This window comes from Ovis aries, chromosome Y (genome assembly GCF_016772045.2).
Source record: "Ovis aries strain OAR_USU_Benz2616 breed Rambouillet chromosome Y, ARS-UI_Ramb_v3.0, whole genome shotgun sequence".
Taxonomy (NCBI): Eukaryota; Metazoa; Chordata; class Mammalia; order Artiodactyla; family Bovidae; genus Ovis; species Ovis aries.
The window spans coordinates 17,950,458-17,977,417 of NC_082741.1; the positions used below are offsets into that span (position 1 = coordinate 17,950,458).

At 45.1% G+C, this 26,960-nt stretch overlaps 1 protein-coding gene and 2 pseudogenes across 1 annotated transcript; 1 reads left to right on the top strand and 2 right to left on the bottom strand.

The window, feature by feature from the left end:
* Positions 1-14,658: 14,658 nt before the first annotated feature.
* LOC132659004 (zinc finger protein 280B-like) lies at positions 14,659-16,251 on the top strand (the record flags this gene model as incomplete). The annotated part of the gene is made up of 1 exon (XM_060408516.1): positions 14,659-16,251. A coding segment is annotated over one exon (1,593 nt), but the record flags the coding sequence as incomplete, so codon positions are not given.
* Positions 16,252-22,849: 6,598 nt separating this feature from the next.
* LOC132659006 (testis-specific Y-encoded protein 1-like) lies at positions 22,850-26,564 on the bottom strand (annotated as a pseudogene).
* On the bottom strand, positions 23,499-24,098 carry LOC132659005 (testis-specific Y-encoded protein 1-like; annotated as a pseudogene).
* Positions 26,565-26,960: the final 396 nt, after the last annotated feature.

The window sequence follows — 26,960 nt, forward strand, 5'->3', positions numbered from 1 at the left end:
CAAGTGGAAAAGAATATATAGAACCATGCAAAACTCAGTCGGGGGAAAGATCTGGGCTAAAAATCAGGAGTGTTAGTAGGACTGGATCTTCCCTGAGTGGGGGAAAGAACTGAAGCTGAGGTCCAATCCCACATTGGGTCAATCGTCTGAAGTGTAGAATAGACATTTACAGCTGAGAGTGAAACAGCTGATCTGTGGAAAGCTGGGTGCAAAGAAAATCAGAGGGTACTTGCTGCAGCCGTACATACCCCGTACAAGGACATCCGTCCCCTGAAAGGCCCCGTGGCTGGCAGCTGCAGTTTAGGGACTTTGTGGCAATTCATGGGGAGGGCTGCTGTTTCCTGGGGAGAGATGGAGAGAGGGGGTTTGAAGGAGGACACTGTCGTAGGGTATGCCTGTGGAGGAAAGCTAGGCAGCCATGAAAGCAAGGCAATAACACCGAGTCACATGTCGGGGGTGGAGCAATCACCATAGCCTCTCTCTCCCACATGCTAGCATCAGCAGTTACTACAAGAGCGAGGCTGACCCATCAAATGCTGAACACACTGAAATGCAGAGCAGGACACCACGCAGGGTCCTCCTTTAAGTGCCTGATGCACCATACTAGAGTAGAATCCCACTCAGGATGCTCCTTTAAGTGTCGGATGCACTGATTTACACAGGAGGACCCCAGCCAGGAAATTCGCTCTATGTGCTGACCCATTGAACGACAGAGAAGGATCCCAGGCAAGGAAGCCTTCTGAGTGGCCGAATAGGTGGAACTAGGGAGAAGACTGGCCAAAGATGCCTTCTTATCACCGGATACAAGGGCTCAAAAAAGAAAAAAAAAGGCTCTGATAGGGCCATAACTCCTGTGGTGTAGTCAGTCTGTGTCCCTGCACCCTGCCCGTTTGACACCACCTTCATCCCTCAAAGCAAAGCAGCTGCTCCACCTTCACAGTTAACTCTCATTGGAAAAAAGCTGCTACTGGTTAAAAAAAAAAAAAAAAAAAACAAAACTCGTGCAACTATTTGCACAGGATTGCTTCAGTCCTGTCTAACTCTGTGTGGAACACATTTCACCACTACAGAGAAGAAGCTCTAAAATGCATATACTGGAACAACTGATTTTTTCCAGTCTTGTAGCCACTGCTGAGTTTTCCAAATTTGCTTGCATATTGAGTTCAGCACTTTCATAGCACTCACTATTAGGATTTGAAATCACTCAAGTGGAGTTCTCTATCTCCGCTAGCTTTGTTTCTAATGATGCTTCTTGCGGCCCGCTTGACCTCACATTCCAGGATGTTTGGCTCTAGGTGAGTGAGTAGATCATGATGATTATCTGGATCATGGAGATCTTTTCTGCATAGTTCTTCAATCTTTGCGGTATAGATTTTTGCTACCTCTCCTTAATATCTTCTGCTTCTGTTCAGTCCATACAATCTCTGTCCTTTACTGTATCCACCTTTGCATGAAATGTTCCCTTGGTATCTCTGATTTTCTTGAAGAGATCTCTACTCTTTCCCATTCTGTTGCTTTCCTCTATTTTTTGCACTCATCACCGAGGAAGGCTTTCTTATCGCTCTTTGCTATTCTTTGGTACACTCTATTCATATGTGTATATCTTCCCTTTTCTCCTTTGCCTTTTGTTTCTATTCCTTTCTCAGATATTTGTAAGGCCTCCTCAGACAACCATTTTGTCTTTTTGCATTCATTTTCTTGGGGATGGTCTTCATCACTGCCCCCTCTACAATGTCATGAACCTCCAAATGTAGTTCTTCAAACACCATATTATGCCTAATCCCTTAAATATTTTCTCATGCCCACTGTACCATCATAAGGGATCTGATTTAGGTCAAACCTGAATCATCGGGTGGTCTGCCCTACTGTCTTCAACTTAAGTCTAAGTCTATAGCAAATACTGAGCTTCCACTTTGAACCTTCCTTCTTACAAGTATTTGTCCACCATTTTAGAGCACTTTCGCTGCATCTCCTTATCTTCACTCTGAAACATACGTACCGTCACTCCTGAAAGGATGCTCAAATGCATGCATTGAACTCCTACTCAGCCTAAGCTCCACAGTAGTCATGCCGATCTACTAAGCTTGCATTGTGCCGCATGCATCTTTCACTATTTAGACTATGATACTGAGGTCATGCTGCAACTGCATAGTTGCAATCTCAAGCTTACCTTCTTTGACTTTCAGCTTTTATACCAGCACACATGTTCTGCCCCTCCTAAGCCCGCTTTCTGGAAGAGATATGAAACAACTGTTGTGGTTGTATTCTGGAGCATGTCCCTGCTATTTCTGAATGCATTCTTTTTGAATTTCTTCATATTTCTTTTAAAAAATGATTTATTTTAATTGGAATAGAATTACTGTGTATTACTGTGATGTTTTTTGTCATATACATCAACATGAATCAGGCGCATGGATACATGCGTCCCCCTATCCTGAACACAACTCAAACCTCCCTTATTACCCCGCGCTTCTGGGTTCGTCCACAGCACAAGAGTTGGATGCATCTTTCATGCATTGAACTTGCACTGGTCATCTCTTTTATGTATGGTAATGTACCTGTTTCAATGCTAATTTCTCAAATCATCCCATCCTTGAACTCTCCCATTGAGTCTCAGAGTCTGTTCTTTATATGTGGATCTTTTTTACTAGCCTTCATGCAGAATCATTGTTACTGTCTTCGTAAATCCCATTTGTACGCATTAATAAACAATATTTGCCTTTCTCTTTCTAACTTTTTTTTTTACTCTGAATAATAGGCTGCAGGTTGAACTGCTTTACCAAAAGTGACACAAATATGTGTTTTTCTGTAGCTAAGTAATATTATATTTGAATATATAGCACAACTTCCTTATATTTTCATCTGCTGATGTGCATCTAGATACGTGCAAGTCATAGCTTTGGGAAAGAGAATTGTAATAAACATTGGCTTTTAATTCATGTTAGGTGTAATAGAAATGGGAAAACAATAAAACCCAAATGTAGAATGATTCAAATTCTACTCGATTGTTGAATATTATGTAAGTTGAAATACTTCAAAATATGTTTCCTTGGCTGCATGTAACATATGAGGACTCTTTTATATCACTCACCTCTCTCCTTTTCATAAATATAGACCAATTTTCAAATGTTTGTCCAGTTTAATGACAAAATACTGACATAGACATATATATATATATAATATATATTTTAAAAAGGTATGTTTTCATATCATAAACTGTTGATAGCAAGCCTAGATATTAGAATTATTTCCACCTCCATGCTCCATCTCAACAGGAAAGAGCCAAAGTTGTTGCTGACTCAATCACTCCAAGAGCTGGGAAACCTGAAAAAGAAACGGAACCTGCACTGAGATTTTCTGTCATATTTATGATCGAGCTCTAAGTCCAAGACTTGTTTTCCTTTATTGTACTAAGCAGTCCCTTCTTAAGATTGAAAAGCATGGAAATCGAGAGAGAGAGAGGTAGGAGATTGTAGACCTCCTCATGTTCAAAAGGAATTTTAATCAGAGAAGCTAGAAAAGACAGAAACTAAGGAAAACAATCAAGTGATAGACAATAATAAGGATTTAGCCACTAATCAAACTCAAGGGTCTTTAGTCCCTCCTCAAGGGCCAGCGTGGAGAAGGAAATGGCAACCCACTCCAGTGTTCTGCCTGGAGAATCCCAGGGATGGGGGAGCCTGGGGGGCTGCCATCTTTGGGATCGCACCGAGTCACACACGACTGAAGAAAATTAGCAGCAGCAGCAGCAAGGACCATCGCTGACATTCTGAGCAATATCCTGTGAACAATTTTAGAGATGCTAAAAGCCCAAACCAGGCTGAAATGTAAGTGCATAGTTGGAACTAGACGGTCAATGATGTGGACTCCCAATATCCTCACTAATAGGCCATTAGTAGAATGTCCCAATATTGATCACAGACCCCATGTTCTACCCTCACTCAGCCATTAAAACAGTCCCCCTGAAAGTATTTGGGGATTTGTGTCTTTGAAGCACCAGCTGCTAAGACACCTTGCTTCGTCCTACAATAAGCACTTCCCCCCGCCCCCCACTGAAACCCACAGTCAATTCATAAATTTGTTTGCACAGAAGCAAGTAGACCAAGTCTGCTAGGGTAACAGTACTGAATATTAAGAATGTGTGCATAGAAGGATGATAAATCACTTTTATTTCAGAAATAAAGTAGATTTATTGATGTGAGTTTTTGATAACCCTGTATGTGAGATAGCAAAAGAGACACAGATGTATAGAACAGTCTTTTGCACTCTGTGGGAGAGTGAGAGGGTGGGATGTTTTGGGAGAATGGCATTGAAACATGTATAATATCGTATATGAAATGGGTCTCCAGCCCAGGTTCAATGCATGATACTGGATGCTTGGGGCTGGTGCACTGGGACGACCCAGAGGGATGGTACGGTTTGGCAGAAGGGAAGGGGTTCAGGAAAGGGAACATGTGTACACCTGTGGCGGACATATGTTAATGTACGCAAAATCATTACAATAATGTAAATTAATTAACCTACAATTAAAACAATAAATTTATTTTTTTAAAAAAGAAATATTCCAAAAAGCTCCACACCTACATTGATACCAAGCACGACCAAGAGCCAACAAGTTCCACAGGAAGACATACCATGCCAATTCTCCAGCAACACAGGAACAGAACCTGGAGCTTCAATACACAGATTGTCCAAACAGCAAACCCATAGACATCTCAAACCTCACTACTGGACACTTCATTGCCATCTAGAGAGAAGAGATGCAACTCCACCCACCGGAACACTGACACAAGCTTCCCTAACCAGGAAGCCTGACAAGCCCCTTGTCCAACCCCAGCCACACGGAGGAACCTCCACAATAAAGAGGAACCACAAACTGCCAGAAAGAGAAAGACCATCCCAAACACAGGAACCCCCCCCACACACACACACCCCCAAAAAAGGCCAACTTTACTAATGAGATTTAGCATGCTTCATGTTTTGGTTAGTATTTCTCCCAGCAGTCTGTATTTTAAGTTGATGCTGAAGTAAACACTTGGTTGAACATTACCCTTCAGTTGCTAGGAGACCAGTGACTTTGTCATGTCACAACTAACCTTCGATTGCTAGGAGACCAGTGATTTTGTGATGTCACAGCTGTTTGACTGGGAGGATCTCTGTGATTGTCCAGAGAGTTTCTCTCTGTAGGCCAGCCAAACATCATTTGAAGTTGCATTGTGTAAAAGCAGACAAATAAGAACATTATCTGAAGAAAGATTTCCCTGAGATGGCACATATTTCTTCAGAAATTCAAGATGGACCTCCTAAAGGTGAGTCCACTGGTTCAGAAACCTCCATTAGATCTTACTGGTATGATTATACAACTGGGAACTCAGTTTTGAGATCTATGATTGAAGAATATGCTTTTCAGCCTTTGGCTGAGGATCTCGTGATCAAAAGGCCACACTACACATATTCTGTCTCTGAAACAGATGATGTGAATGATTTTCTTTCACTCACATTTCCACAAAAACTTTGGAATATAGTGGAAAGTGATCAGTTTGAATCTATTTGGTAGGATGAGACAGGCACATGTAGAGTGATCAGTGAAGAACTCTTCAGGAAAGAAGTCTTGGAAAGAAAGGAGCCTTTCAGAAAATTTGAAACCAAGAGCATGAAGAGTTTAATTCGACAGCTTAATCTTTATGGAGTTAACGAAAACCGACAAACTGTTCAAAGATCGGCTGCACTACCAGTCTTTCTGGAAGAAGAAAACAACATCTCTCTTTTGAGAAAGGTATTCCAAAATTTTCACTTTTTGGCAATGGGTCAGATTCAATCATGTGACCTAGAAAGCATGTTCATATATGTGGCTAAAACGGAGTTTAAACTTGAGATAACAAATTATTGAAAAAGTTGTATCTTTTTGAAGTTGAGAACAGCTGGAGGTTAGAATATTGGATGTTCAACAAACCTTCCTAGTGACTTGAAACCAGATACAAGTTCTGAAGCTACTTAAAGTGGTATTTACTGTATATATACAACATATTTTTAGTTGAGCATATACCTTCTAACATGTTACCTGTTAAAACTACCAACAGAGGTATTTTCTTTGATGTTATTTCATTGCTTCCATTAAAGGAAACTTATAGTGATATGAAGGAATGAAATTAGTAAAGAATGAAAAATGAATATAATGGAGAAGTGGAGAAAAGGGAACCCTCCTACACTGTTGGTGGGAATGCAAACTAGTACAGCCACTATGGAGAACAGTGTGGAGATTCCTTTAAGAAATTGCAAATAGAACTACCTTATGACCCAGCAATCCCACTGGGCATCCACACTGAGGAAACCAGAATTGAAATAGACACATGTACCCCCAATGTTCATCGCAGCTCTGTTTATAATAGCCAGGACATGGAAACAACCTAGATGTCCATCAGCAGATGAATGGATAAGAAAGCTGTGGTACATATATACAATGGAGTATTACTCAGCTGTTAAAAAGAATTCATTTGAATCAGTTCTGATGAGATGGATGAAACTGGAGCCAATTATACAGAGTGAAGTAAGCCAGAAAGAAAAACACCAATACAGTATACTAACACATATATATGGAATTTAGGAAGATGGCAATGACGACCCTGTATGCAAGACAGGAAAAAAGACACAGATGTGTATAACGGACTTTTGGACTCAGAGGGAGAGGGAGAGGGTGGGATGATTTGGGAGAATGGGAATTCTAACATGTATACTATCATGTAAGAATTGAATCACCAGTCCATGTCTGACGTGGGGTGCAGCATGCTTGGGGCTGGTGCATGCGGATGACCCAGAGAGATGTTGAGGAGAGGGAGGTGGGAGGGGGGGGTCATGTTTGGGAACGCACGTAAGAATTAAAGATATTAACATTTAAAAAAAAAAACACTGGGGGGGGGAATAACATGAGTTGAGGAAAATAAAGAAAAGGTATTAAAAAAAAATAAAAGAAAAGAAATATTGTAACAAAACCAAAACTTTATTCTCCCATATGACTACCAGGAGACTTCCAGCAGAACAGAGCATTTAAAAAACACTCTGTAAAGGGCCAATAAAGAAATATGTTAGGCTTTGCGAATATGACCATTGGCAATTAATTAAGTTTTCAGGCATAGAGGATAACCAAAGAAGCTGGCAAGTCCCTCTTCCACCTTTAAGGACTCCGAAAACTGAATTACACACAATTTTCACGTCAGAAAAGAAAATTCTTTTCGGTTTTCCTCAGCCATTAAAAGTGTAAAGCTCTAAAATTAAAAAGAAGAAGAAGAAGAAAAAGTAAAGCTCATTCTAAGCTCACAATAGACAGTGCAAAAACAGGGGCAGGCTGCCCTGCCTTGATTGAAATGGAATTCCAAGAGGAGGGGCGCCAAGATCCAGTGTACGGTCAAGTTCCTTAAGCAAAGAACTGGCTTAAGGGAGGTCACCCCTGAGGGCTGTGAGTGCCGGACACCATCACTGGACTCCGCTGGTAGCCGCGGAGGCCGTTCTCAGCCCTGAGCCCTGGCGACTGTGCCATCTGTTTTTTCTTTCTTCGCGTTTGGTGAGCTGAGCAATCTTGACCCAAGATCCTTGAGATTCAGATTCAGCCTGACCACGCCTACAGCGGCTGCTTTTACGGGCTGAGGGGGTGGGGGGAGGGCTCATCGCGCGCGCATGCGCCCAACTCGGCCTCGCGGCCAATCCGATGGCAGGTGCTGACACCTGGCAGCCAATCATCGGAGGCAGCCCGCACGCCTGTAGGGGGAGCTGAGGCGGCGCCCAAGACCTGAGGAGGCCTTGTCCCCGCAGGCTCGACTCCTCGGGGTTAATCTTGGAACTGCCTAGGGCAGGTGAGCTGCCAGCAGTTCTGTCTCCTCCCTCAATGGGGACGGGTAAGGACTGGAGCATGGTTCAGCCAAAGCAGTGCCTGACGGCTAAAGGGAGGGTTTCTCAGGTCCCCACTCGCACGAGGCCTTGCTCGGCGGGGTGGCTGGTGAGGGCGGTGAGAGCTTGCGGCAGGATCCACAGGCTTCAGGCTCCTTTCGCCCTCTCCCCTCTCTAGTCTGGGCGGGCTCTGCTCTCCAGCAGCTTTCCTGCCCAGGGGCGGGACAAGCCAGCTCGCGGAAAGGGCCTCTTAGGCCCCTGGCCCCTGGCACCACCCCCAGCTCTCCTGTGGAACCTAATGTATTTAAACACAGATGCACAAATCTTCACGGCCCAACCCGGTTCTGCACCCAGGCACAGTCAGGCAGGAGCAGCAAAAAAACAAAAACCAAAAAAACATCTATCTAGCAGCCTCTTCATTGCCCTGGTGCTTTAGTCGTTTTCCTGTTTCCTCTGCCTCTCCTCAGACTCCAGGGCTGCCCCGTCCCTGGGGGCCCCGAGATTCAGGCCTTTGGTTCGGGAAGTTGGCAGATGAGGTATTTGTTTGTTTGTTACTGAGAGAAGGGAGGTGGGAGGAAGAAGCTCAGGGCAAAGGAGTTCAATCACTTGGTCTGGTTGAGTGTGAGACGCCTGGTCAGCATCCGTAGGGTAGGACCAGGTAGGACCTGGGGGGATAGAATGTTCCCAGAACAGGGGACTCACCCTGGCCGTTTCCTCTGCTTGTCCCCAGGATGTAACCGTGTGCTGCCTGGGAGGTCTCAAGCGCTCAGGATTTCAGTGGGCCCCTGAGGTAAGGTGACAGACATCTTTACAACAGGGACAAAGGTGTGGCTTTCTTACTTTGCGTTTTTCTCTTTTCATTCGTCGGCTGACACGTTGCTGTTGAGAGAGAGTATTCCTGATTGGGGATTACCTGACCCTGACTGCGGGTGCTGACTTCAGGGCCATCATGGTTTCAGGTTTGCAGCTTTCTGAGTGGCAAGCTTAAAAACAGGCAGAGTGACTTGCTTTCGCCTGCCTTCGTGAAAGAAAAAAAGTAAGAACACCATGGGTCTTAAGCTGTGTAGAGGTGACTCCTACCACTTGGTGAGGCTAAAATGGGGCAATGCACATATCCTAAGGTTTTAGCTGGCAAAGCAAAGCAATGCAGGTGTGGGGGTACCCTGGTGGCCTGGTGATTAGGATTCTGAGCTTTCACTACAGTGGTCTGGATTCAATCTCTGGTCAGGGAGCTGGGACCACACAAGCCAAACAGCATGGCCAAATGAATGAATGAATCCAGTGGTACATTCAGAGAAAATATCCTGTGATTTAACATGTTCACGTGAGATTGCTTGCTCATTTCTGTACCCTTAAGGGCTTTTCTTCATTAAGTAAGTCAGCTCCACTGGATGGGGGTGAAGCACCATCTGAGTTCATTTCATGCGAGTAAACAAGATCATAGGAAGCTCTATGCCCAGCCACTTGTGCCTACAGCTGTGTTGTATACTTATCTTGCTGGTACAGCTTTGACTTCACAGCATGTTTTGTTTTGGTCACAACGTGTGGCTTCATAGGACATTGGTTCCCCAGCCAGGGATCGAACACAGGATCCTGGCAGTGAGAGGGCTGAGTCCTAACCAAACCACTGAGCTGCTAGGCAACTCCTGTGTTTCGGTGCTTTGGATTGGGTGAGTGTGTGTGTGTGTGTGTGTGTGTGTGTGTGTGTGTGTTGATTTTAGCTATATTTATAGGAGAACTGTTCTGTGTGTAAGTATGATGTGAATGGTATTAAAACTTGAAATGTTTGTGTTGTACCTATGATCTCAAAATGGAATAGTTTGAAAGAACTTACCACTTGTTATCTCTTGGCCTAGGATCTCTCCTGAGGTAGTTAGTAGTCAAGCTTTTGTCTGGCTTGGCAACCTCTGAAGACTTAGCTTGTTGAATCTAAGCTCTCTCACTTGTCTGTACTCATGAAGCCTCAGTTTCTCCTTCTGTGGGCCTCTCCAAGGGGCTTCTCTTGTGGAGGCTGCTGTCTTTTCTCAGAATGAGTAATTCAGGAAAGCGCTTGCACCCATGATAAAGTGCAGAGTCTTTTTTGAGATGGTACACATCTTCACTTGTGTATTTGCTTAGTCTCACAGGTCTACCCTGTGATAGATTGAGAGAGAACTACACAGGGGTGGGAATATTAGGAGATTGAATTCACTTGAAGGCTGGTTACCATACCCATTAATCCACTATGCCAGCCCTTTTTTTATATGATCTCAGCTCTGTCAGTGTGAGCAAATTATTTGGCTTGTGTACCCTTCTTGTGTGCTGCTACTGCTGCTAAGCCACTTCAGTCGTGTCCGACTCTGCAGTCTCATGGACAGCCACACACAAGGCTCTCCCTTATCTGGGATTCTCCAGGCAAGAACGCTGGAGTGGGTTGCCATTTCCTTCTCCAGTGCATGAGAGTGAAGTCGCTCAGTCGTGTCCGACCCTTCGAAACCACATGGACTGCGGCCTACCAGGCTCCTCCTTCTGCGGGATATTCCAGGCAAGAGTACTGGTTTGGGTTTCCATTGCCTTCTCCAGATTGTGTGCTCTCTGACCTGATGTACTCAATTTTGATCTACTCAGTTCTAGACCTACTCATTTCTTGAAGTTCTAGCAAGTCTCCTCTTTGCCCTGGATTAAGGTTTCTGTTTCTCTGGATGGTTCCCATCAGCAAACAGACTGACTATAATGTGACCTGTCGTTAAAAATCCATCTTTTGGTGACACATCCTGCTTCTGCTGCTTTTATTTCATATTTGCTTGTTACAGACCTCTGCAGAGTTGTTCCTAGACTTTGTTATCTCGAGTTCTCTCATTTTCCTATAAAGCCACTCTTGTCAAGGCCACAGGTGAATTTCAAATATTCAAATGTCTGCCTGCAAGGTAGGAGACCTGGGATCAATTCCTGGGTGGGGAAGATCGCCTTGAGAAGGAAATGGTAATCCACTCCAGCACTCTTGCCTGGAAAACCCATGAACGGTGAAGCCTGGTAGGCTACAGTCCATGGGATTGCAAAGAGTCGGAAATGTCTATTCAAATTCTTTTCCTGGTTGTTAAATGCTTTTCTGTTTTTAATTGTTGTAGAAAACATCTAAGTTAAATATTTACCATTTTAACCATTTTTGCATGCTAAGTATTTTGCACACTTTCATCAGCCTTTTGGAGAAAGAAATGGCAACCCATTGCAAATCTGATGGAGAAGGGAACGTGGTGAACTTTAGTCCATGGGGATGCAAAGTTGGTCACAACTGAGTGACTAAGACATATACACACACATAGTCACAGTGTTGATTTGTTGTTGTTGTCATTGTTTTAGCTGTGTTGTGCAGCTTGAATGACAGTTCCCTGGTTGAGGATCATACCCAGGCCCCTCATAGGACACTGTGGAGTCCTAACCTCTGAACTACGAGGGAATTCCTTATTACATTGTTATGAAGCAGATCTCTACACCTTTACAGCTTGCAAAATCGAAACTCTGTACCCATCACTTGTCCCATTAAACAGCAACTCCTCTTTTCTTGCCCGTTGACCTAGACCATGGACTCCATCATTCTTTTTTGTTTCCTTTCTCTTGCTTGACTGTGTTAGCTATTTCATACAAGTAGAAACTTACAGTATTTGTCTTTTTGTACGACTGGCTTATTGCATTTGGCTTGATGTCTGAAATGATCATGCATGTTGTAGCATGTGACAGAATTTCCTCTATATGGCTAAATAATATTTCATTGTGTGTATATATCACATTTGATGGACATTTCGATGCTTCCACCTCTTAGTTGTTGTGCTTCGTGCTGCTGTGAGCACGGCTCTGTAGATATCCCAAGACCCCATGTTAACTTCTTTTGAATTTATATCCTGAAGTGGAATTGCTGAATCATGTGTCAGCTCTAGTTCTTTAATTTTTCGAGGAGCCTTTAAACTGTTTTCTGTAGCAGTTGCACCATTTTTAAATCTATCCATAACACACAAGGATCCAGTTTCTGTACGTGCTTGCCAACAGTTGCCCTTTCCTTTCCTTCATATGTAAACACACACATATGCACACACAATTTCTTTCATACCCTGTTCCATGATTGTTTATCTCAAATTATGAATATAGTTCCTTGTGCTATACAGTACGCTCTTGTTTGTCTATTGTATATATTATGCTTTGCATCTGCTAATCACCAGCTCCCAATCTGTGCCTGCCGTACCTTTCCCTCTTGGGAATCACATAGTCTGCTCTCTATGTCTGTGAGTCTGTTTCTCTTTCATAGATCAGTTTATTTGTGGCATATTTTAGAGTCCATGTAAGTGATACCATACGATATTTGTCTTTCTCTCTCTTTTTTTTAATTTTTATTTTTACTATGTTTTATTTTACAACACTGTGTTGGTTTTGCCATACATTGACATGAATCCGCCACAGGTGTACATGAGTTCCCAATCCTCACCCCCCTCCCACCGCCCACCCCATATCATCTCTCTGGATCATCCCTGTGCACCGGCGCCAAGCATCCTGTATCCTGCATCGAACATAGACTGGCGACTATCTTACATGAGAGTGTGCATATTTCAGTGCCATTCTCCCGTATTATCCCACCCTCTCCCGCTCTCTCAGAGTCCAAAAATCTGTTCTATACATCTGTGTCTCTTCTGCTGTCTCTCACACAGGGTTATCATTACCATCTTTCTAAATTTCATATATATGTGTTAGTATACTGTGTTGGTGTTTTTTTTTCTGGCTCACTTCACTGTGTATAATCGGCTCCAGTTTCATCCATCTCATTAGAATTGATTCCTATAAAGTCTGCAAGCAATAATGCTGGAGAGGGTGTGGAGAAAAGGGAACCCTCTTACACTGTTGGTGGGAATGCAGTCTAGTACAGCCACTATGGAGAACACTGTTTATAATAGCCAGGACATGGAACAACCTAGATGTCCATCAACAGATAAATGGATCAGAAAGCTGTGGTACATATACACAGTGGAGTATTACTCAGCCATTCAAAAGAATATATTGTCTTTCTCTTTCTGACTTCCTAAGTATTCTTTTGAATGCTAGTGTAGATTCAGGTATTTACTTAACAACGTTTGTTGCTACTGTATAAAATGTGGTTGACTTTTAAAATATTTGTCTTCTATTCTGCAAGCTTTATATTAATTCTAATACTTGTGTTTCTTCAACATTTTCTCTACTAAATTATCTTATCTCTAATATACTTTGACTTCTTCCTTTCCATTCTGAAGGCTGTTTTTTGTTTTTTATTTTTTCGTTTTTTTTTTTTTTTTTGAAACTACAGCAACAATTCTCTTTTGTTACCTGATTGCTCTGGTTATAGAACTGCCAGTATAATGTTGAGCCAAAGTGTGTAATAGACTTCTTGTGTTGTTCCCAGTCTTAGAGGGAAAGCTTTCAGTTTTTCATTCTTAAGTATGATGTTAGCTGTGGGTCATTTTACAGGTGCCCTTTGATTGAGAAAGTTCTCTTCTGTTCTTAATTATTAAGTGTTCTTTTAACCCCGGTTATGAAAAGGTGCTAGATTCAGGGAAATACCTTTTCTTCAGGCAGATGTGTTATTTGTTTTATTGTTTTAAAATGGCATAATGTTGATTGGCTTTCCTATAATGAACCAACTTTGCATACCTCCCTAAATCGCATGTGATCATAGTGTACAGTCTTTTTATTATGCTGTTGGATTTTGTTTGCCAATATTTTGTTGAGGTCTCTTTCACCTGTATCCATAAAGGATATCAGGTGTGTGTGTGTGTTTGTGTGTGTGTGTGTGTGTGTGTGTGTGTGTGTGTGTGATATCACTGTCTGATATTGGTATGAGAGAAAGACTGGCATCACTTTACCTGCTATATGGGGAAGAGACGTGTGGCATAAAGATGAAGCATTGTTGGATTGAAGTTTAGCCAGGATTAGAGGGAGAAATTTAGGATATATCTGTGTGGAATTGGGGTGAGATTATCAGAGAGCTCATTCTCAGTTTCCTAGGCCTGAATTAAGTGCTTGACATTGAATTATGCTGTTTGTTAACTAGGTATAGATAGATTATACTTTGAATTTGCTACCTATTTTGTTTGATAACATTTATGAAATTAGAATTTGTGGATCGGTTGTAATGTGCATTTAAGATACATTTTCTTCCATTTTTACTACAAAACAAGATGCCATTGAATAGCTGATGCCTTTTAAAAAAGCTGTTAACGTTAAGTCTAAGAAATAAGCATGTTTGTCTTTAAGATACAGAAACACATTTAAAAGTTACAAATTTGCCCAAGAAGACGCAACTGGTGTGTGGTTAAGTTAGAATTCCAACTTAATCTCCTATGACTCCAAAGTCCATGCTTCGAAACGCTGTAGAACAATGCTTTTGTAAAAATACTCTCCTTTACATGTGATTTCACCTAATGATCAGTGTGGCGTTTTGTTTTTTTTTCCCCCTCTTTATTTTTTTAAGTAGAAGAGGTTAAAGTGAACATGCGACAAAGCTATGATTCTAGAGCCATGTAGACTTGTGGTCGTAGGTTTTTTAGCTGTCATTGAGTCTGGTTGACACTCAGTGTCTTTGTAAGATAAGGGTGTGTATAAGTACTCTAGAGTTTTGGAGATAATCAAATAGCCCATTTTTCTGTACTTAACTAATCTGTAGTATGTTTACACTTAGGTGGCAGTTTGTATAAAGGAAGCACTGGGACTTGTGGCCGCACCCTCTAAGAATAAAAAAGTATTAAAAATATGGAACTCCCACGTATGTTACGTGAAGAAGAACAAGAGCCAGAAGTATGGAAAAGGGAGGGAGAGACCAAACAAGTAGATGATGATGATGATGATGAAGTGATCTTGGTTGGAGTGGAACACGGAAATGAAGATGCTGACGTGATCTTTGTTGGGATGAGCTCAGCTTCAAAACCAGTCGTTTCAAACATACTGAATAGAGATACCCCAGGTTCTTATTCAAGGAGAAAAAGGTATGGTCACTTCAGGAAAGGTAACGCTCACAGATTACAGCCTGTTAGTCATGTGACTCCTACATCAGAAGCAAAGACTGTCTTGTCAGTGTCTGTCTCTGACTCAAGATCAACAGGTAGTCCTATTATTATTGAACCTCCGTCTCAAGCTGATTATAAAAATCTTTCACCACAAATAGTGCCTGATTGCTTCTCGAAGGAGTTATGTTCTTCTTTGATTACCTTCACAAGTTCATTGCAGCATCCAGTAGAAACAGCAGTTTCTGCAGGAGATATGAATAAAAGTCCTCATGTATCAAAGCGAGTTTCCCCTTGTGAAACAAATCGCAGAAATCCCAGAAGGCCTAAATTCAGTGATGGCATTGTAGGGGAACATTCTTTAGGTTTCTCCCCGTCAGGTTTTTTTCATATAGAGACCACTCAGCAAAGCACACCAGACCGTGTCCATACCTCACTAAGCCATGTTCAGAATGGAGAACCTTGTCCAACACCTTTTCCAAAGGACAGTGTTCATTGCAAGCCTCTAAGACCTTTAGGGGAAAATAGACGGACAAAAACTGATTTTCCAAGTTTGGCAAGTCCAAACAAAATTGGTGATCCCACAGAAGGAAATCTGATTGTGTTACTTCGTGACTTCTACTATGGCGAGCATGGAGGAGTTGGGCAGCCAGAACCGAAGACCCACACGGCGTTTAAATGCCTCAGCTGCTTGAAAGTTCTAAAAAATGTCAAGTTTATGAATCACGTGAAGCACCATTTGGAACTTGAGAGGCAGAGAGGTGACAGCTGGAAAACCCACACCACCTGCCAGCACTGCCTCCGCCAGTTTCCTACTCCCTTCCAGCTGCAGTGTCACATTGAAAGTGTCCACACGGCCCAGGAGCCCTCCGCAGTCTGTCACATCTGTGAGTTGTCCTTTGAGACAGATCAGGTTCTCTTAGAGCACATGAAAGACAATCATAAGCCTGGTGAAATGCCCTATGTATGCCAGGTTTGCAGTTACAGATCATCATTTTTTGCAGATGTGGATGCACATTTCAGAGCATACCATGGTAACACCAAGAATTTACTTTGCCCGTTTTGTCTCAAAATTTTTCAAACTGCAACAGCATACAGACGTCATCATCGAGGGCACTGGGAAAAGAGTTTTCACCAGTGTTCCAAATGTCGGCTACAGTTTTTAACTTCCAAAGAGGAGAGGGAGCACAAGACCCAGTGTCATCAAATGTTTAAGAAGCCTAAGCAGCTAGAAGGATTGTCTCCTGAAACAAAAATTGTTATTCAGTTATCACTGGAACCCCTTCAGCCAGGATTGGTGGAAGTTGCATCCATTACTGTGAACACATCTGATTTTGAATCATCACCCCCCAAATCTCAAAGGAGGAGGTCAAAAAAAGAAAAAAAAAAATAGTTAATTCTGCCTTCAGTAAGTCTGAAGCAAGTATTTCAGTCAAAGTTAAAAACCCCATTAAAAACAAAAAGATCAACTTATAGCATTATTCAATAATATCAAATATAGGGAAACGATGGGTAATTTATGTGATTTTGTTTTAAATAGAGGAAGTACAGTTTTGTGTGATCTGCATATTGAGATGCTATTTAAAAATCTATGATCTGTTTTTCGTGTAATTGTCTTAACATGTAAAAAGGATGTGTGCATGTGTGTGTGAGAGAGAGAGAATGAGAGAAGTGGAGAAAGGAAAAGTAAGAACCTATTTTGGTATTTGATGTTACTTGTAAGTTCGAAAGCTCTCCTATACATATAATCTGTAGAGTGTTTTAGCAACGTAATTTTGAAGTGTTTTCATGCCTTGAAGATCTCAGTATCAGCTATATAGCCAGATTTGAATGTCACTCTCTGAAGTGCCTCTTGGGCTGATCTAAGATAACCTGGCTCTGAAAGCGTGCAGTGGAGGTTGATGGAGAAGCTACGATGTGAGTTTGGACCAGACACGGGATTTAATCAGTGAAGAGCTGTGCCTTCGTGTCCCAGCTGAGGAAGAGGCATACATTCACTGCAGGCACAGAGCCAAGGGAGAAGGAACACTGTCTCAGGGTGCTTTCACCTAGCCCAGGGACATCTCAAGGAAGCCAGCCGTTAAAATGCCTGTGTTTGGTGAGAGACCCTGGCAAGCATGAAGCAGGCCCTGTGTAGCACTGACTGCAGTTGGAGAAGCAGAGATAGTTAATGAGACCTGGTGCCTGTGGACCTCCTGTTGAGTGATCAAAAGGGGAATTTGATTCATTCTGTCCCCTTTCCCATTTGGCTGGCCTGTAGTCACAGTGAGGTCGGCATATCTGTGTCAGACACAGTAGCAAAGCAAGTTAAAATTCCCAAAGGAAAAAGAGCCTTGACGTCCACTTTGATTTGCGCTGGACCCATAGTTGTAGCTGAAAAGGATCAAACAGAGGAAATCTGTTCAGCTTTTGAATTGGGCTAAATTGAGTTCTCTTACCCTTAAGTTACAGTGGAGTTGTCCAAGAATCGTAAATATAGTGGATAAAAATAGTCCAGGGTGATTAAAGCCTTTTTGGAACTCTTGCTTCCATTTTCCAGTTACATGTGTCTTACCCGAGTTGACCATGTGAAGATTTCGTTTCTGTATCTTATCTTGCCTTGCACACAAATGTAGTACAGTTAACAGCTAATTCTTTGCGTGTGTAATTTCCCATTGTATCAAACTAATTGAGTTTCCGTCTTTCTTGACACAGTCTGATGTGCAAGAATTGTCTCATGTATTTCAGTAATTATCAGGTCATAGAGTTATCCTTCCTCTAATCTATCCAACCATCTAATCTGTGATTATACTTGTGGAATCCTTCTTTCTTGCGGTCTCCAAGGGCTCTTTCACAGACCTGCGGGGTACCCTCTAAGTATTGGTTCCTGAACATCAGCACACTTGGCTGCCTCTGTAGGTCCTTGGAGTTGAGTCTCCTCCTGGAGTTGAATGTCACCCCTTCTCCACTTCTGGCACGGATACCTAGCAATCTCTGTGCACCATTCCAGGAGCTGGGATCCTGTCTGTAGACCTATGCCAGGTGCAATCTCTCCGTTTCCTCTTCCTTTCTCCTCCTCTTTGTCTCTCGCCACTCTCCCCAGGCCTCAGTTTCTTTAAGTCCTCTAAGCTTTCACAAAATGCTGGAAAGAGATCATCACCAAGTGGTTAGCATCCTTTTCAGAACTGAAGAGGAAGGACTATAGATGATGAAGCTGTAGTGAATCTGTTGTCTCCATTTTAGGTAATTTCGTGAGTGTAAATTAAAATTCAAATAAATTGTGTTTATTTACTCAGAGCATGATTGATATATTTGCACTTTGAATTCTTTACTAGGCCTTTCTCGTTAGTTTATTTGGCCAAAGCACTTTGCTAAGTGTCAGCTGAAACCACTTTTAGTTGTATAAAAAATGTGTGTGTGTTCTGGTCTCAGGTGAAAACTCTCTGTATAAATAAATATGCAGACTCTTGCATTTGTTTCTGCTTTCTTCGATTTCTGTAGTAAAAAATATGAAATGTTTTAGTTACATGTTTTTACTGTTGCTTAGTATTATCAACACTGTTGCTGTTAGTTGCTGTGAAGTATGCTCCTAAGGACTACAAGTTGTATTTATTGCCAAATTAAAAGGTTCCCGCAATATGGTCCCTGACTGCTCCTCTCTTCCATTCTCTGTCTTCTACTCTACTCTTTTCCCCACTAATGTACTCTTTTTGACAACACTGGCCTTGGTTTTCCCCCATCAAATTCCATTTCTTCCCGATCCCAAGACTGCAAGTGCTGTTCTTCTGGAAATGCTCTTCCCGCAGGCCTGCATGGCTTGCTACCTCCCTTGTTTGAGCTTCACCAATGCTGTTCAAATAACACAATCAAATCTCCAACCCCCTCTCTTTCCTCCTCCTCCTTAAAGGCACTTGAAGTCTCTATCCTCTTCTCCCCTCTCCAGCCTAAATTTCCTAAGTTTTCACAAAAAAAAGAAAAAGAAAAAAGGAAAAAAGAAGAGATAATAACATCAGGGCTTTGCTTCTTAGAATTAACTTGAGTCAGTTTCTGTGCCTGCAAATCAAAGATAGTTAATAGTGAGTTGAGTTCTTTCAGGAGCTTCCTCTGTTTTTCTTTTGATACCTCTATATTTTGTTCACACAATGACACTTTGTTTTCTTTAGAAATATATTGAAGATGTGTCAAGATTACTATTTTGTTACTGCCCTTTGTGAATTCCCTTGTCTGCCTTGCTTGTTCTTTCAGGTAAAATTTATTATTTTATTAATGTCATCTTAAAAGACTGGAAACTTCCCAAATCAGCAAGTTTTGTCCCCTGTTTTAATAATCTTTATCTTAAACATTAAAAAAAAAAATTCCCTTCATGTTTTACTACAAGCAGCAAAAAAAAAAAAAAAAAAAAACCTGGAAGCACTTTTGGCTGTTTGGATGGAAATCCTCTTAGATAACTCAATTAAGTACAGTTTGTCCTCCCAGCTCATTAGGTGCATTTTCTACTTTTCATAAAGCTGCAGGTGTAGTGGACTTTCATCTTCACACTCCCCAGGCTCTTTCCTCCTGCCTCTCCTTTCTGCCAAGCATCCTAGGTGCACGACTGTGATTCCACTTAGAACGTGTTTGCTCAGTGAGCAAACGGGGAGCGATTCCCTGGCTTCAGTGCTTCTGCTGGCCAGAGACTCTGTACCGTTCCCTAAGAACTTCATGGTTTCGCTGTCCAGCTTCTATCACCTGGCTAGGTCAGTTGCAGTAGTTCATACTCACAAGTGAACTGGCAGGGATTTCTACACGCACATGTGCAGAAACATACATGTGTACACAGTAACATCGCTGAGGGGAAACCTGTCCATATGCAGAAGTAAAGCTTTCCTTTCCAGGAACTTGAATTTTGGTAAGCACTCAAATTTCTGCACGCACATGTGCACAAACATGCACGTGTACTGAGTAACATCCCTGAGAGGAAACTTGTCCATATGCAGAAGTTCAAGCTTTCTTTTCCAGGAACATTAGTTTTGGTAAGCACTCAAATTTCTATGTGCACAAATATATGCATGCACACAGTAAGATCGCTGAGAGGAAACTTGTCCATATTCCGAAGTACAAGTTTTCTTTTCCAGGAACATGAATTTTGGTAAGCATCCACATTTCTGTCCTTGTTTTTTCACTTGCTCATCGATTATGTCATGTTACACTTCTAACTCTGTGCCTTATCCTCAAAGGTTCCAAAATCTTGGCATTTGCTATTGATAGGGACTGGCCTGCAGAGCAGCAGGCAGCGTTGGAAGTTCTTGCCATGAACAGCTGTATAACGTGTGCCTGCCTTCTGCATTCTCCCATCACCTTGGACAGCTTCACAGTACCAGTCACGTTGGCCTGATCCATTGCCTGTGCATTCCTTCAGGGGACCAGAAAACAAGGACCTCCGAGCTCAGCTGACTTGAAGAACTGCTTTCTCGGTGTGCACCTGTCTAGGTCATTCCGTGTCAATGTTGTGCCCCTCTTGGTAGCCTACCACCCGTTACAGCCCCCAGCATTCTGAATGAGGCCCCCTGTTCTTCCTATCTGTGGAGCGTTCTGTGTGCACCATCTACCTGTGCCCCGATGTGCTCTCTCCATGTGGCAGGAAAAGGCCAGAAACGCCTGAGCCTCCAAAAGCCCCCGGAGACTGTGACAGGCCTGGTTCTGATCCAAGGTTGTGAAGAAGGTACATATGGATACAGGGTCTCTTCCGATACCAAGAATGGAACCGGAGGCCATCAAAGTAAGGTGGCATCCCTACACGTCTTCCTTTCTGTTTAACACGACCCATGCACATGGGAGTCCCCCAACAGATGATGCCCTGGGGAACCTGCAGGTTCTGGGCCCAGAGCTAACGCCTCCGTTGGACAGAAAGCAGCGTTACTATCTCAAATGGACCAAGAGGGCTTGAGCCACCCATGCCTCAGTGATTTGCTAAATGCCAAGGCTCTCTTTCAGTTGCTCTCATTAGGCCCAGGTAAGACTCCCTACAGTCACGCATCCCTGCTTCCCTACACAGCACCCGTGCCAAGGAAGCCAGTGCGCGGTTGGGCCCAGGGATATCCAAGATGGTCACCTGGAAGGCAGCATCCCTCTGTGTCACCTGGGTGCAGATCCCCTACAACGCAATCAGAGATTCTGCTCCAGCAAGACTACCAGAATCCTCCTTCAGGTGCAGACGTGCACCTTTGACACTCAGGCCCCCATAGCCAGGGGCAAGACCCCAAAGAAAAGGAGGAATTCATATCAGAACTTTCAGCACAGACCATGGGGTATCTTTGGCAGGACCGCTACTGCCTAGAGTCTGGACCCTGAAGACCAGCAGGCCCTGAACTGCCCCAGGGGCTTCTCTGTCTCCACTCCCCTGAGGTCCCTTAGGACATGCAGTTTACCCACCACCCTTGTCTTTTCTCTGTTCCCTCCCTCACAGGCATATCCCGGATAGGGTCACACAGGGAAACCCACTTGCACATTCCTCGCCTTTGGGCACTGCCAGGGAGGCAGGCTGGAAGTGCCTGGAGGCATGCCTTGCTTACAGACCATGTCTCTCCTAGGATGCCTGTGGTTTGGCAGATACAGCATACTTTAGCGCATCTCATGTTTTGTGTCATATCGTGCCAGTGTGTGCCACCCTCAGGGAGGGCATGTGCTGGCTGCTGGGCTGATCCGGGGCAGCACTGGCCCAGGACCTTCCCAGTTCTCCTTTTCACATGTGTGTGGAACAATCTCCAGTGCAGCAGGCAATCTATGACTCTTTCTCCTTCAGCTCTCTGCCCATCTCGGCAGGACCTTAGCCTCACCATCCCAGATCTTGCCATAGCCACGTCCCTCATTTCCAGGGGCCAGCCCATGGCCCCACACACGGAGGGCTCCACAGGCAGTGGTTTCAAAGCCCCACCCCACGTGATTTGCTCTGTGTGAATCCTTAGATCATGAAACCCTCTTCCTGATCCAAGCACACACAACAACACGGTAGAACTGATGAGTGTGTTTTGTATCTGTCTAATTGCAGATATCTGGAGCCACAGTCTGGAGTTATCACTGGCCATCCTTTCCTTGTTCCCATCCTGGGCAGGGTCAATGCAGAGATAAGGCGACAAACCACCTTCAGCCTGGTCACCTCATGACTCCTCTTCTGGTTGCTCAGCATCTCCTCTCCTGCCACCTTCATCTCTACCTCTGCCCTGGGCCGGACACACACACACACACACACACACACACACACACACACACACACAATCACAGCCAGCATAAATAAGCACACGTGTGTATACACACACATGCTCAGCACGGGGACACAGATGCAAACAACGAGCATAGGTGTTTCAGGAGGTGAAGACGACCGAGGCCAGCAATGTCGGAGATGGCGACAGTAGGCACCATGTCCTGCCCTTGGGGCTCCCTGTTCACCTTCTCCACGAACTCTTCCATATGTTCCCAAGGCAGCCTGAAGCCGCTTCCAGCGCAGCATGTTTGGTGGTTGTGAGACACTGAGTGGTGAATGTGGAAATTCACAGAAGATCCCAAAGTCAGCACACAGGTGCACTGGGACCCCAGAGAGGACAGCTTTTCAATGATAGGCCTTCCCTGGGTAAGGGGCGGGAGTGAAGTGCCCAGGCAATCTCAAACTCAGTGAGCAGCAGGAGGCCAGGGGATGAAAGGACCCACAAAGGATGATTCTGACAAAGATACTTAATACACACTGCCTCTAGTAGTATCACCTGGACTCTGGTGCTGCCACCTCAGCTGATTTGATGGAGACTTGCTTCACTCACGGACACACCAAGTCCCCAAATAAACAGTCTCAGGGGGTCACCTGCTACAAGCACGACCCAAACCCAGGCTCCACAGCCAGCTTGCATGAGTCTGAGCATCCCCATTTGGGAAAGGACAGTGTCCCTGTAGTATCACACGAGTGTCCCTTCAGGGCCCACCTTCAGACCCCATCTCCACACGTTTCTGTCAGTTACTCTCATGGAAGAACCTTCCTGCCCAGGGTACTACTTCAGGCGATCATCCCACACATCTTGGCTGACAATCCACTGGCAATCCGAGCAAGGTGAGCCAGCAGCCAAGAATCCCAAAGTGAATTGCTAACTGTGTTCAGGCCCAAAGCAACCACACCTCAGCAATCCTGTTCGACTCTGAGCAGTTGTGACCTGACAACCAGCCGAGAAAGTTAAGGCTCCTGGTGTCCACTCTGCGGCTGGATGCTCCCCGTTCAAAGTCCCAGAACCAGTGGACAGGAGTGGAACAACGTCCCCTATGCCCTACAGAGAGACGGGAAATGGGTGTGGATCCCACAGGTCGACACTCCACAACCTTGCACACCCACACTCACCACCCCAGGAACCACGTTTCACAAGTGATGTCAAGGTAATTCTACTTAGTGGTCACTGAGTTCAAGAAGTAGGGGGGTCCTGAAAGGAAAATATCAACTTGCAGTGGGACGATGGATGGCTCCGCAACAGCACCTGTCAGGATAGGGAGCAGGGAAAAGGTTCCTGCGCCGCCTCCTCTTCCTGAGCAGCAGACTTCAAAGAGCAGCAGAAAGGATACAGCTACGGCCCAGAAGCAAGGGATGCCCCAGGTGATGGCGATCCTCCAGGCCAAGTCAGGCTTCCTCCTCTGATGGTTCTTGCACATGAACTGGAAGTAGGCCCTGCAGTTCTTCTTATGCTCAGAGCTCAGTTCCACCAGCAGGGCAGCCAGTGCCTGCAGCTCATCTTGCCCTGGAAGCTCAGTAGTGCTCCCGGGCCTTCCCTGGCCCTGCTCCTCCACCGTCTTCTCAGCTCCTGGAAGAACCCCTATTGCTGCTCCTCATCTGCCACAACCTCCACCTCCTCCATGACGTCTTCCGCAAGCAGCTGGAACCACCACCCAATCCCCACCAGGTCTCCATCCACCAGGGGCTCACCGTCATCCACCGCCTCCACCCTGCATAGCGTGGCTCCTTTGCCTGGCATGACAACTTGTGGCTGTAAGGTCCCAGCCTCAAAAAGCCTGAGGATGGCAGGCCACCAACCCCAGCACCCTGAAACAGGAGCTCACAACTAGGAAGGTCTGGGGTCCCAGGATGCTCCTGCATTCCTCTGACGGCCTTTCACACGCCTCTTGGCCCTGGTCGTGACCCCAGGCTGGGGCAGATGCCAAGGGATGGGACATAATAGCACAAGTGGTGTGCAAATGCGGCTCAGGTTTCATTAATCCTGTGGGACCCACTAGCTCTTTGGGGGCGGGGAGTGAGGGGGATGGTAGGGAAGCGGGGGCTGGTGTGTGTCTGGTGGCCTGAGGCTGAAGAAAGGGGTGGCAGACAGCATGGGACAGGGTGAACAGGCCCTGGGGAAATCAGCCGAATAGGCGGATCCCTAGGCCGTGAGCCACGGATAGGCTGCTGGCCCAAATCTAGTCCAATGGCTGAGAGAGTGGTGGGTGGCACCCTTCTGGACACGCCCCTCAAACGTAGGAAGTCTTCCACAGTTCCTGGGCTACAGTGCACCCACATGGCATATACCGCTCCAGGGAGTAATGGGTTTTGCATCTGCTGATACTCCAGGCGCTGTCATTGTCCGGACTCTGGAAATCCCAACGACGGGTTCCTGCTTCACAGTCTGAACAGCTTAATCCTGTGTCCCTCAGGACCCTCAATAACTGAGAAATTTCCCTGAGGATTCAAAGGATAAACAGGGACTCCACGTGCCTGGATACTTTTTCTCCATGGGACACAGAACCTGTTGTCCGGATGCTAGGGGAGAAGGGAAAAACCACACTGTTGGCTACAGTTGATCTCCACTGTTCAGGGACACCAGAGCCTTAGGGTACAGAGCTGGCTCTGTGTCTCTTCATCTCTGCTTCTGGCATAGCACTGTTTTGGGCAACCCTTCCATGTGTGTACCAAGGGCTGGTGTCTGTTTGTCTCCATCTCTCTAAGTGGTGCTCTTGCTGTCTGTCACTCTCTGCACACCAGTGCTCATACGAGAAGTTTATATGAGAAGGCAAGCCCTGCTCCTCCTTAGTGAGTTGCACCCATGAGAGATCAGACTTTGTTAGTCCACACATTCGGAGAGTTCTTTCTCAAACTTGAAAGTCCACAGTGTGCGGTCACTGCTGAACTGCAGAAGGTGCGGTGTGACCCTCCCTCCGTCGCTGGACAGACGTGAATAGTGCAAAGGCCTCAGGTAGCTTGGCCACACTTTGCACAGATGGAGAAATGGGGCATGGCCTGGGGCCTGAGGGCACTCCCTGAACAGTATTTGAATACCTGCCAGGGAGATGGTAAGGACAGCTCCCCATTAAGTTCCATGACACACTGGTGCCAGAAACATGCATGGCTGCCAGTTTACCCTATCGAGGCCCTTTCAAAGCGGTTCTGTTCTCCATGTGAGAACACATTCAAGCCTGCCCTGTCACCCAAGCCTGTGGGGTTGGGAGCAGCAAGAGGATCAAGATAAGCCATCCAGCCTATAGTCCTGAGAGCCAATATATGTGTTCTGCAAAGAGTACAAAGAGTGATGATTCAGACTGGAAGACTGCAGGTAGCAGGTGCTTATGCTGCAGTTCTGGTCCATCACTGAAACGACACAAAATAGGCAAGGGTTGCTCATGCTCATGGTAAGGTCAGGGAAAGTATGCCTGGCACTTGGGAAGGATGGAAAGGCCATTGTATCAGGGTGTTCAAAGGGCTGTGGGGTCACCCACCGTGGCTTCTGTGTCTGGGATTGCAACCTGTTCTGTGTCTCAGATCTTCTGCACTCTCACTGGTCACCCCCAGACACTTTATTCCTGCCTCTCCTTTCTGCCAGGCATCCTTGCTGTACCACTGTGATTCCACTCAGAACTAGCTCACTCAGTGAGATAATGGGGATCAGTAAGTATGTCTACATATGTTCTGTGGGTTTGTGTATGTGTGTGTGTGTGCGCGCGCACGCGTGTGTGTGACTCCCACATCTGTTATTTTCGGAATCATTCACCTTTACAACAATAACTGTCAGCTAAGGTGGCTCTGATGTACTGTCTCTGGTCATTTCTGACTGAGAGGCTAATCCTCCTCAGATGCAGGCCTGAAGGAGACACACAGAGTCATGGCTGCGACACTTACAGGTGTGGCCCTGCCCGGACTCTACTCAGCTGTGCCTTTGGAGCCTGCCAATTGCCCAGTACCACACTTCCTTCAGGGTCCACCATTCTGCCCCCTCACCTCCACCCCTCCTCCTGCTCCTGCCTCTGCACCTCCCCCTCCTCCTGAGCACTGGACCACAACGAGTAGCAGAAAGGATACCACATTGGCCCAGAAGCCAGGGATGCCCTGGATGTTGGCACTCTTCTGAGCCAAGCCACGCTTCCTCCTCTCATGACTCTTGCACATGAACCAAACGTAGGCCCTGCAGGTTTTCTCAGGCTTAGAGCTAAGTTCCACTTACAAGGTCGCCATTGCCAGCATCTCATCTAGTGCCGGGAGCTCACTCGGGACTCCAGGCCTTTCCTGGCACTGCTCTTCCAATGTCTTCTCCTCCAGCTCCAGGGAGGACCCTGTTTCTGTTATTCATCTGGCACAACCTCCACATCCTCAGTGATGTCCTCTGCAAGCAGCTGGAAACCCCGTCTGATCCCTGCCACGACTCCGTCCACCTGGGCCTCGCTGTCCTCTCCTGCCTCCACTCTGAAGAGGGTGGCATCTTCGCTTGGTGTGGCCACTGGTGGCTGCAACGTCCCAGCCATGCACAGCATCACCAGGACAGGCTGTTGCTGGCCAGATGCTAGGGGAGTAGGGAAATCCCCACCGTTTGCCATGTTGATCTCCATTGTTCAGGGACACCAAATGGGAAAGGGGACGGAATGAATCAAATTCCCCTTTTGATCACTCAACAGGAGGTCCTAGTAACCAGGTCTCATTCATGTTCCTGAAAAAGAAAGCTTGTACTTCAGCATATAGACAAGTTTCCTCTCAGCGATGTTACTGTGTACACGCATATATTTGTGTACATGTGCACGTAGAAATTTTAGTGCTTACCAAAATTCAAGGTCCTGGGAAAGAAAGCTTGTACTTCTGCATATGGACAGGTTTCCTTTCAGCGATGTTACTGTGTA